General features: G+C 38.0%; 1 protein-coding gene across 2 annotated transcripts in view; it reads right to left on the bottom strand.

Moving 5' to 3' along the window:
- The window catches only part of LOC121298266 (calcium/calmodulin-dependent protein kinase type 1-like), a 47,338-nt gene extending 37,138 nt beyond the window's left edge, over window positions 1-10,200 (bottom strand). The window contains exons 1-2 of one of the 2 annotated variants that reach the window (XM_041225294.1): window positions 10,094-10,200; window positions 857-973 (exon numbers count right to left, since the gene is read on the bottom strand). In XM_041225294.1, coding sequence (XP_041081228.1) covers window positions 857-942 — 86 coding nt within the window. In that variant the 5' untranslated portion in view covers window positions 943-973; window positions 10,094-10,200. The remainder of the gene's footprint in view (window positions 1-856; window positions 974-10,093) is intronic. The other variant, XM_041225296.1, reaches the window with a different exon arrangement.
- Window positions 10,201-12,709: the final 2,509 nt, after the last annotated feature.

The raw sequence follows: 12,709 nt of genomic DNA, 5'->3' as shown, positions 1-12,709 counted from the left end.
TGACTCGGCTCAACCTGTCTGGTAATGAATATCTTGGCTTGTTTGACATACTGAAGGAATAATTTCTATAAAGTATAAATTGAGTTTATTTAGCAGATCCCTAATGCAGCCTGGTTCAGTCAATACTGTAACACTCTTCCTTGTGTCTTGGCATTCCGACAGGAGAGTGCTCAACAATAAGGGACCAAGTTAAAAACATGTCAAATGGACACGCATGTCTGCAATGAAATCAAGTTGATTATGTGATTTTCAAGAAATCTTTGCCCCCCCCTTCAATAAGTTTTGATCAGGAGCACAAATTGATTGATACCATCAAAGTTTCAGAACCACTGCTGATAATAATAACATTAATAAGTCTTGAAACTAAAATCAGTAGCATCTAGGTATACATTACCACTTCAAGTTTTTCATTCAATAAAATGAATTTAAATGCAGAATGATTTGAAAGTGTTTACAAGTCTGCTTGACATTCATATTTAAACAAAATAAAATTAAAATTAATAAAAAATAAAAATTTTATAACACTTAAATGTGGGATAAAACTTGTATGCTTTTTTTTTTTTTTGTTTACCACTGCTTAGCATCAGTAAAACAGTGGATTTCCTGTTTCCTAAAGTACTAACCAGAACAGACTATGAGGAAATCTACCGCTCAGGATGTAATCTTGAATCGTCATCTTCTTTGTAAGCTTGTGGTAAAGCAACACACACCCCTGTACTTTTCTACATTTCAGAACATTATCATTCACTACTACAGGTGGGTAGCTGAAGAGGCGCTTCCCAAGTTAAGTATAGCAATCTAGACATACATGGTCATCAGTGCGAGACACAGTTCAGTTCATGGAGCTGGTACTTACGTCCCCAGGACATCCTTGAAATCGTAAATCTCTTTAATATCTGCAGTTTTCTTTTTCCAGTCATTGCCATCTTCTCCTAAAGGCATTTTACTGCTGTAACAATCCACCACGGTTAAACTGTGGGAAGAATGCAATGGGATTAGTCAAAATTTACAGAACAAGAAAAACAAATCTTGGGGATTTTTTGTTTTACATTGTTTTGTTTCAAAAGCAACAACAACAGGCTGGTAGACTTAAATGCAACAACATTATATTCTGATGCATGTTCTCTCAACAGTCAAGAGAAAAAAAAGCTACGCGTGCAATATTAAAAACACACATGTAATAATATCAACTTCAGGATGTGTCTCGTGGGTTTCAATATAGTGACTGTGATTGGCTAGTTTCAAAAGCAAACAAATGTAAACCTCACTCCAATCTTAACAGATTTTTAAAATCATGTTTGGCTTCACCCTTTCCCTAAATAAGTTTAATTGTACTATTTTCCACATCATCATATTTTTATATAATGACTTGATATAATGCTTTGAGACGTTTTTACAGTAAAGAAGGAAAATAAAGTCTAAAGGAAAAGTGTATAAGTTCTACAATCACTTAACGTTAAAAGCAGGGCAAGTCAGTCCATTAATGCAATATTGACAGAAACTGTGTTTGCCAATAAGTTGGTTTTTAACCAGCGGTCCAAGGTTCTCAGAAAATGTTTTCCAGTAAGAGGATGCAAATCTGAAAGAACAGTTCCCCAGGTGAAACATCAAACGGAATAGCTGTGGAAGGCATTTAAATACTTTACATAGAACCAAGCTGAACAAAATGGCTATCCCTATAAGTATGGACACCACAAAGGAAAACCAGCAGTTCTAGAAGCTGTAATGTTGCTCAAGCAGCTCTAGAATCTGTAATGTAGCTCAAGCAGCTCTAGAAGCTGTAACATAGCTCAAGCAGCTCTAGAAGCTGTAACGTAGCTCAAGCAGCCCTAGAATCTGTAATGTAGCTCAAGCAGCCCTAGAATCTGTAATGTAGCTCAAGCAGCCCTAGAATCTGTAATGCAGCTCGAGCAGCTCTAGAAGCTGTAATGTAACTCAAACCCTGATAAGGCATGCTGTTGGGAAGCCCTTCTAAAAGTTTACAACAGCATTTGTACACAGTATTTTTGGCAGTTTTCCCCAGTGCATTTACCATAGTTTACCCTGGTTTGCTAGGCTTATTATTATGCTTTACTATACCTATGCTTTACTATAACTATTATTTACAATGCCCACCATTGATTTAACATGCTTTTACACTTTGCTATGTTTTTACTATGGGAAATTTTTATAAGGGAGTGGCTGTTGGATTTGTCTGAAAACCTAAATTGAAAAGGTTCTATTACATTTTGTAGACATGAAAGCACTCACAAACTTGTTTCAATGAAGAGCAGTGTCCAGGCAAAACTCTCCTACTCCTGGTAAATCTTCACAGAACCTAGGTATTGATAAAGCCTAGCCACCCCTTACTAAAGCCTTAAGGCCCTTGCATAGCCTGTAAAACAATCTTAAAATAACAGAAGTGATATTCTTGGAGACAGCCTCCCACTGTCGACTTATCTGCTGGCTGGCACTTATCCATGACATATAAGGCAATACACATCCTGTTACAACAGACAGAAATGTAACCCATCCTGTTCGATTGTTTTCTTATATTCTATACTTTAACCTAATTTGCATGAAGAAAAAATGAAGCTTGTCATCTGCATAAACAACTTCAATGCACATCCTGGCAGTTGGCAAGCTGCAACTCATCTTAAGGAAAAGTCAAGGGAGAAGAACCACATGTCACATCATGTGATGGACTGTGCAGTAGAAAAGGCCTTGCGCAGTTAGCTGGTAATTGGTTGGCCGTAAAAAGATTTAGCAGAGTTTGAAAGGGACATGATTGGGTGCTGTGCATCTGTATCTTAGACTGCAATTGTAACCAGATCATGGACCTGCACCACTGCACCAAGACAACTAGATTATTCGGTGGAAGTTAAACTGTTTGGGATTCATGTGTTTTAGTTCAGCTGCTAGCAGGGCCATTACATGTCCTTACTGTGAAGAAACCAGGGACTTTAAATAGCAATATAAGGTACTTGTGCAATGCAACAGCCATTTAAAGAAAACAAATTAACTAAAGATGTTTTTTTTGGCTGGTTTTTCTTCCTTTTTCTTGGCAGCAGCTTAGCGAAAGGAAGTTTTGATTTGCTTATATATATATATATAATTGCAGTTGAAAGACTAAAAAGTGCTACAGCAACAGATACCAGAGTGAGATACAGACTCTCGTGATTCCATGATACTGTGCAGTAAGCAGCTGATATGTTACCGGCTACAGCTAGCCAATCGTCACAATATTGGTCACATCTATGCACTCTGGAAGCAGAGTGTTAGACATGCTTTTAGTTTTAGGTGTACTGAACCCTGCACCTAGGCTCCAGTGCTACTCTCCAAGTTACATGAATGATAGCTCATACACACAGACACTCAAAAGCTCTGAATCTGGTTTCTACATTATGTCTTATCAAGCATATTCAATGTCCTTTTCAAATGTAAGTAAAGACTAGATAAACAGATTGTATCCAGCCCTAGTGTTCAAGTCCAGGCAGCAATATCAAGAAAAACTTCATTCGTTTAGACCTAAAGATAAACAACCTTTGTATCAGGGCAAAAGTTTTGTACATTAAGCCCTAGATCTTTCTAAAGTAAATGATTCAGTAGTGAATTCAGTCTGCCTTCCACTCAATGCCTATATGGTGGGCTAGGGTTGTTCCACAGTACCACATAACCACAGTTTCTTCATATATGCTAAAGCTTGTACTCAAACGCTGTTACATCCAATTTTACAACTGAACTTCCCAAATGGTTTCTAAACATATATAAGTCATAGTTGTATAACTACAATTCAACTGTTGGCTTCTGAATTGTGCCAGACCTGTGAAGAGAAAGAAATAGTTTGCTACATGGCTCAGCCATAATCTTTTCTCGTTTCTGCACACTTATATTGGCTAGACTGGGATCCCATTACAAGCTCCCAGGAAAGTTGGTAAGTGCTTTTACTGATTAATGCGACGACAGGCCAGAATCGGACAGTCACACACTTGACACTGTGGCTGCTTCGGGAGGTCTGTTATACACTCTGTAGCCCTGCTGAGACACAATCCTTAATTCTGAGCGCAGTCCTCTTCCTGTCCAGCATAGGCACTGTAGACAGCAGCATCCACAGTAATAGGATAGCACGTCGTTATATTGCACTGCTGTGTACAGCACCACGATGCTGGCCATAGTAACCTGCAACGCCTCATGCTATTTAGAATAAATGCACACAACTTCATAAAAACAGAAAGCATTAAATCGCTTAAGGGCACCCACACTGCTTAAAATGCAAATAAAATTATTGTTTTCACTTAAAGAGAATACTGTACGAGCACAAAGGAAATCATGATGTCTTCACCCAATTGTGGAAACCACTAACAAGTATGGCATGATAGGTGTGCCACAGCTGTGAATTGAATGGCCTTATTGTAATTTTATCCATTTATTTTTTAAAGACTTCCACAGCTACCAAATTTAAAATGGGGGTAACCTCCTTGCAGCTGTGCAACCGACACTAAGCTTATCATATCCAGTTTCACACAGGCCTGTGAAAAACTATAAAAGTTTATATTTAACCACACTGAGCTACACACCCTGCAGTTAAATCATTTCTTTTTTTACAGATCTTCCTTTTTCATTTCAGCCACAAGCTCAAAACCACAGCTTTTGTGAGGCTGTTTTATACTAAAGCAAAACCATGTTTAGGTGAAATTAATTAGTCTTCTCTGCAGGCACGCTAACTTGTCAAGCACTGCCTCAGGGGATACAGGGTTGGTAACAAGTCTTGAATCACAATTTTACTTAATTTCTTTATTTTTGTAATATTCACGTGTACTACCATTCAGCGATTTCAATCTAGATTTATTTAATTCTGGCTTTTAATAAGTCCTGCAAGAGGCACAATTCAGAATCTATCAGATAAAATGGGATTGTAAATCTTATTAAACCATTGCACAATCTGCTTACTCTGTGAAATGAGCGTTACATGGATTACTCAGCGCAAAGACAGAATTCAGACAGCAACACTGGAACATACAGATCGCTTCAGGGTAGTCCCAGTCATCCAAGAAGAGTCATTGAACTCCCTGTTGGGCTCTGAATCCTCTCCTGGTGGAATAAAAACGGCAATGCAATGGTTCTGTACTAAGGCACAATGGCAACCTAACAGCAGCAACAACTGGATGAGACATTGGTAGACTAGAACCACAATGGTAGTATTTTTATACTTAAGGTCTCCACACAGCAGAGACGGTGCGATTTGTCCTGCGATAAAATGGTACTTTTGCTGCGCCACTACTATTCAGTTCCCTGGAAAATGGACTGCTAGATGTTCTCCCTCATTGTCGTGTCTTTAGAATTTTTGTCCTTTATGGTACAGCTCTGGGTATTTCATACTGCAAGAATTATCTTTTGTTCCGCCACTGTTTACCGAAGGCGCGCACGGGAGGCTGTTTCTCATTGGTCAGTTCCCTAGCTGCCGCGCAACAAAACTGTAAAAATAGACGCCAATCCTATTGCTTCACATCGCATCGCAGGCAGTGTGAACAACTCGTATAAAAAATACATGTTTTTTTTTTAGTGTGTCACACGACACATTCGCTTGTCACATCACATCCACTGTGTAGAGGCCTTTAGTTTCACAATAATATGAATAAATACAAACCACAGATCTATTGCAGTGCCACGGAATAGTAACATACAAGGGGTCTCTTGTAGCCCAACCAATGTAAAACATATTCCAAAATCACTGTGTTCCCATTAATGGTAATGCTTTGGTCTGCTAATGGAAGTACAGTTATTAGTACCCCACTGGTAGCTTGTAAACTTCTCTGTAAGGGATGAAATGGTATTCTATTTTTTGCTGGGTATTTACCACAAAATGGATAACCCCCAACATGGATTTTTTGTCGAGTCATCTTAGTGCTATGACGCATTTGGCGTGTAGCCAAATTATTCACTTCACCTTTAAGACCCTTAGATTATACCTCAGAACAGCACAGCAATCTTGCCGTGATCACGGTTGAATACAACTATGTGTTGAAAATCTGCTGTGAAGGCCATCCTCTCTTGGAGTTATTTTTATTCCCATTTTCTGTTGTAACTACTGCACATGTTGACATGGAAACCAAATTAGAATAATGGCAACAGCTAAAACCGAACTGCACCCCATTTTTAAAGCTACAGCGACAATGTTTATTTTTAGTCAGTTAGCTTGCTGTCAATATATCTGACAGCTCCTACCGAGCATGGACCCTTGTTTTCAAATAGGGTCACCACTGTTCTGTTCATGTGAAGACATTTATTTAGAGGGCTTTAGGCAAATATAGGGTAAGTAACAGAAGGTATGCTCGCTTGCAAAACATTTCAATAACAGAAGGGGAAGTTGATCAGGGGAAAGGTGGATTCAGCAACTCCATACACAACAGATTCAATATGCAAACACAAACTTTGCATACCTGTCCCAAAAAGTCATACAATAAAAAATTGAAGCTAAACTGTACCAGATGTCTGACATTGTAGTCTTTTTCCAATCCAAATACAATAGACGAAACCTACTTCTGATATTTTTTAGTTTTTAAATCCTTGCTTAATGAGGGGGATGTGTGTTTTTTTAAATTTTTTTTTATTTTTTTTTTTACCTATGATTCAATTTAGTCAAAGGCAGCCAACAGCTCAAGGCTTTTTTTATTGTCAGTCTTATTACCTAATATACAACAATTACATGAGTAAAATAAAGTCCCCAGAACCATCAATGTATTGTCCTGTATTTTATTAAAACAGTGTTTTGGCTTTAATAAAGTAAACAGAAGTTTTAAAAGGGGAACTGCTGCAGTAGAGGCAGGGTGACATCACACTCCAGAGAGCAATAATGCAATAATGGTGGATTGCGACCTGCAGTCTATTCTATGTGGAACATCTCTGTGCATTGTTAATTAGAGGAAGGGTCAGGTTTCCCCCTTGGGGGCACTGCTGTGCTGATAGGAAATGGGTTGTTAACCTCTGCTACCTATCTTTTTGGTTTCTATTTTCAGACACGAGAGAGACGCTGTGGCCTGAGAGCTAACTTCACTGACATTTTGACCGGCTCATTTCTAACCCACACAAATTCACACATATCAGTGTTATCTTCAAGAACAACAACATGTTTTCTAAACCTACCCCCACCAAAAAAACAGCACGCAGTTCTGTTGAGCCTTAATGTAAAATATGTGTGTCACAAGTCAGAACATATACTGGTGGTTATGTCAGTTATTTTAATCTTCTACACAATAACTAGCACCACCTGTTATTTTTGTAAACCAGTTTGGGTACAGCTGAAATCCCAGCATGATTACCTATTTCAGACTTTTTATAAAACTTTTTTTGTGTGACCAAGAAATTGTTAAACCCCAAATATCTGAAACAACATTACAGCTACAGCACTTCCTCCTCTGGAACTTTCCTCTTACTTTCATTTCTCACTTCTATCCTACTCTGTCACAATTTCTCTTTCTTTTCCCCCCCTCGAACACCTTATGCAGTCTCTATTTATTCTGACTTCTGTGTCTGCTGTGTAGCAGGTGGTGATGGTGTGAATGGATGTCCACCTCCTTAGGAGATATACATCTCATTGACATGTCTTCTGGCTCTATTCATTTCAAAGGCACACCACTTTCTACATGGCCCACAAAATTGTTTTACTGTTAAAGGTTCTACACCAAAATACTACGCACCATCCTGCTGTAAGAGAATAGCTCAGGAATCTCTTAAGGAATTTGTATGCAAATTTTCATCTGTTCAACATTCCTTAGTCAAGAGAAGACTTCCTTTAAATTTGCATATTGGCAAACCAACTTTCTTTCACTATTATACAGTGACTATGAAATCAGCCACATGAATCTTTGCTTTTTATTTTTTTAATAAACAAGACATCGAATTTATGTGAAGTAAATACCAATTGTTTACAGTCTGCTCTGATGATATGCTAGTTTTGAAAAACAGGTACACTGAGCCCAAAGTATGCTTTTGAATCTTGGAAAGAGTACAAGAATTCCAAGACTGCCATTCTGCACAGACAAAAAATCTGAAACCATATTTGGATCTGATTTTAGGTGAACAAAGGGCACTAACATACTCAGTCTGATATACAAGGTATCCACCGATACCAAGATGATGTTGGGAACTATAAGATGCTGAGCCCAGAATATCCACATGGCAGCACTAGATTTAATTGCAGTATTTTAGCTGCATATTCAGGTTACATAGCAGCTAACACCAAAACCCAGCAATATCGTAAACAAAACCGCACAGAGAACACCATTTCAAACAACCCAAGTAACAGAAGTCAATAGGAGCATGCATGCAATTGCAATACACAAGGATAGTACCATTAAAGTAACACAAACACCGAAAATGATGGTCAAATAATTAATCTGGAGCTCCGTTGGCGAAACCGAATTCAGTTTATTGATTGTTAACCAGAATTAAAACCATTAAGAGTTGCTTTTCTACACAGATTAGAATTTTTGACAAACAAATACCTGGCATTCACAATCCCATGTGTTTTCTTGAATGCAAACAGTCCTTTTTCATGTTCTGACTGATTCAGTACGTACACCTCTCACACACCCACATGCAGACATACATACACAAACACACACACAGACGCACACCACTGGCACACACACACACACACACACACACACACAGATACGCAGTGAAGACAAAAGCTATCCACAACTCTATAATATTGTATTGAGTATAAAAGATCTCATTGCTGTGGATTGTGCTAAACTGGTGTTTGTGATGTCAGATATACTTTGAGTCCAGATATTTCAAGCTGCAAAAAGTCCCAGAGAAAGGGAGATTAAAATAGGGAGACTGTGAGAGATAAAAGAGAATTGGAGAGAGAGAGACTAAAGACAACTGGATTGTTATGCTAATGTAATTGAGGCATGAGTTTTGTTTCATGTCATTATCATTGATGTGTGTGGCAGTATAGTACATGTGAATGCCTTATTGTCTGTCTGCTTTAATAACCAAAACACTACTGATTTTTAAAATTTAAATATACACAATGTTACAATCAAACACTGTGTTAACATGGAAAACACCTAGCAAAGCTAACAGCAAGCCTTATCTAGTGCAGAGCTCCTGATCAAAAGTCACTGTTTAAGAGAACTCTTATTTATTTTTTTACAGTGAGTGAGAAATAATAATAATAATAAGTAAATGACAGACGCTGTCTGCTCTGAACCATGTAACACAACATTGCTTTATAATAAAATCTTACAACACTTATCGCTTACAGCAGCCTTTCTTTCATCACCCACTCCTGTTGCGTTGTGCATAATTACTCAGTCTGCATACCGTATTGTAGTAGGTCACAAAACCAACTCAAACACACACACACACACGAAATTAAAATAAATGATGATGTCACAATATACAGAACACCATTACATCATGTAACGATAAATTGTGGGTTTGAATATCAACAATAACAAGTTGTTGTCATGCAGTCAAACAACTATAAATACCTCCAATGTTTTGATTCAAACACAGGCTCCCTTGAGAAAGATATGTACAACATATCGAAACGTTGGGCAGCTGGCTCTTTGAGCTAATATATATATATATATATATATATATATATATATATATATATATATATATATATATAAGTATTTTTTTATGCCTTCGACACGATAGATATAGACGGTAACGGGAATATGGGAATAAATCACCATCCGTTTATAATTAATTTAAACGTCGTTTCTCGATATATAACACAATGTCACAAGGCGTTAACGTTTTTAAATAATAATTGAACATGTTTTTATCATTAATGCCCCATACAACCTCAGTGTTAACATTTTAATCCACAAACGGCACATTTTATCCGAATACTAGTCAATTGTCTAGATTACACGTTATAAAATGCAGCTCATAAATAATAACCCGCTGGCTGTGAAGCAACGCAATGCACTTAACGTATTGGCTACATAAACCTTCATATAAAAGGTTTTATTAGGCGCATTTTCATAATTTAAACACCAATCCCTCGGTCGCTCCAGCTATCTCCCGCTGAAATAATCCATTACATTATGCAAAAGCTATCCCGACGCAGAATATTCAGATACGGTCCTACCTGCCTGCGATTGCTTGCGCTCGAAGGTCTCTCTTGTCACGTCTCGCGGTTAGGGTCCAGAGCGCTTTTTTCACTGTCCTCAGAAAAGTGAATCTCCAGCCTCCAGCAGTTTGACGTCACTGCGCTCAGTAACACGGGGCGGGGAGAGGAGAGCGAGTGCTTTGGAAGAAGGCGTGGTTTGCCGTGCAGTAAACCGTTCAGAGCACGGTGTAAATTGAACAGGTAGGAGCCAGGTGATTGGTACATTACGGTTGTGATAAACCCAGGGCGTGCTTTTCTAAAGGTGTGTTTCAGGGTTCATTAGCAGCCCTGCTATTCTTTGTACGTAAGATCGAGTTGACAACGAAACTTCTCCCTTTTAATGTGTCGTTATCTTTATAGCGCATGGATAATAAACTGTGAATCACCTGTTTTAGTACAGAAAACCGCTGTAAACTTTTTAACTTGTACGACGTTTGCATCTATCTGCGAATGCAATTAAAAAGACGCCAAATGTTCCAAAACTAAGAAAAAATTATTATACATCAACGTGTCCATACTACAGTACTCATTTTTATAAATACATTTTACTTTGAAAAACAACCCCCATGCCTCTGAAATTGTACAATATGCAGTAGTGGTACGTGAGCATGAGGTCTGACTGGCTCAGGCACGGTGCTATGCAAAGGATTATAATCCAAAGAGTTTACTACCTTGATATGAACATAAGGCTTTGTACTGATCTGCAAGGACACAGGGTGTGTACCTCGAATACAATATCAATTGTTTGTTTTTGTATAATACAGTAAAATGTAGTACACTGTGGCTAGAAACAAAAGGCCTCAAATGATACTAAAAATGGGGGGCTAGTTAGTAAGGTAGGTTTAATTAAACAAATATACATGTCAAATGTGTCATCATTTAATTCCATTGACCAATATTATATATATGATATGCAGGTATAATATTACATATTATATATAATTATATATATATATACTAATATATAAACTGTCAGGAAAGTACAGATCCATATATATCACGTCTAGTGTATATGCAGAAGTGATACCCTTCACTCAAACAGGCACATGTGTTTTGGAAATATTTTGCGGTAAAAGCCATGTTCTTATCCCATACCGGCCGTGATTGTACAAGTAGTTCCCAATCAAAGGGTTCATCTTCACCTGTAGACCCAAAAAACAAGTTATAAAGTTAGGTGTTCACATCTGTGTTATGACTAATAAGAAATCTTGTCTGCTCCCCCCCCACCCCCCCCCCCCACCCCCCCCCCACCACCCCACCCCACCCACCCCACCCCACCACGCGGTCAGTTGGTACATTGGTCTGGCTGTAATTCAGACAGGACATTAAGTTGGTACACCTTACATGACAGGTATCAGAATGCTGTTTCTTTATTTCTTTCACTTTGTTTGTAAATATGCATTCCCAAATGAATGGAAAAAACAAAACAAAAACTAAAACAAAAAAACAGGTGAATAGCCAATTATAAGAAGCAATCAGTTTTTAAAGCATTGGTTAGCATTCGTTAAAATTAACAGTAAACAAAGTAGTATTTTATTTATTTTACATTTGGCATATTTGGAGAATGAAAACTCTCGAGCCTGGATTGGATTGATGCCCAGGGTATGGGGGTTAAGCGATTTGCTTGTTTGTGTTCAGTCAGGCATGAAGCAAGTTTTCAGTCCAGTCTTGAATAAGGCCTGCAGTAGCTTGAAACCACCACAGCCGTTTCACTTTTTGACAATGCTGTCCATGGGTAACTGCATCTTTAAAAGCAAGGCAATGAAAAACAGAGAATAAAGTAGTCTTATGAATCCAGGCCCTAGGAGGTGCAACGAAAACAACGAATCAGAAGATTTAGGCCTGGATAAACGAGATAAGATTTGCAAAAGAAATAGACTCTGGGATATACATCAGACACGCTAATCCGAACCCTGCTACCGCGTTGATATATAATCCAGACCATGCTATCATAATAAAATGCATGCTGATTACAGATGCTTAAGACATTCGTAGCATTAAACAAATCACTGACTGGAACTGGCATAGATTTGCGAGTCTTATGTACAGTACTGTACATCCGAGACTGTATTGTGGAGAAACCGAATATAGCTTAATGTTAACAATCCAGAAATGTGGTCCACGTTTGCTTCCACAACACTGTTGGAAAAAGTGCAATTCATAAAAGGGGACCAAGGTGTATTACCTTTCACTTTTGCGTTAATTGTGTTGGTGTTTTTGTTTTCAGTTTAGAATCCAACAAGGAGAAGCTCTTATAATAGTCTCCTGCTAGTGGCTGATATATTATATTGCGGTGTGTTTGTTCAGTGTTGTCTCTTTCAACACACTCAGTTAAAATCCCAGTAACTATGGCAAGCTATTTAAACATTTAATCCTGAATTTTTTACATCAATTCTATTTTTGATATCTAAAATATATATTTTTGATATCAGTAATTGTGTCACAAAAAGATGTCTCAGAACGAAAGGTGTGTGGAAGGTGAACTTGTTCCTCCTTTAGAAAATTAACAAAAAGTGTGTCCTTCCCTCCTCAAAGTGAACGTGAAAGGTGTGTGCCTCCTCAAAGTGAACCGGAAAGGTGTGTGCCTCCTCAAAG

This window comes from Polyodon spathula, chromosome 23, assembly GCF_017654505.1.
Source record: "Polyodon spathula isolate WHYD16114869_AA chromosome 23, ASM1765450v1, whole genome shotgun sequence".
Classification (NCBI taxonomy): Eukaryota; Metazoa; Chordata; class Actinopteri; order Acipenseriformes; family Polyodontidae; genus Polyodon; species Polyodon spathula.
The sequence above is the reverse complement of the archived record's forward strand: the minus strand, read 5'-3'. Positions and strand labels throughout refer to the sequence as shown.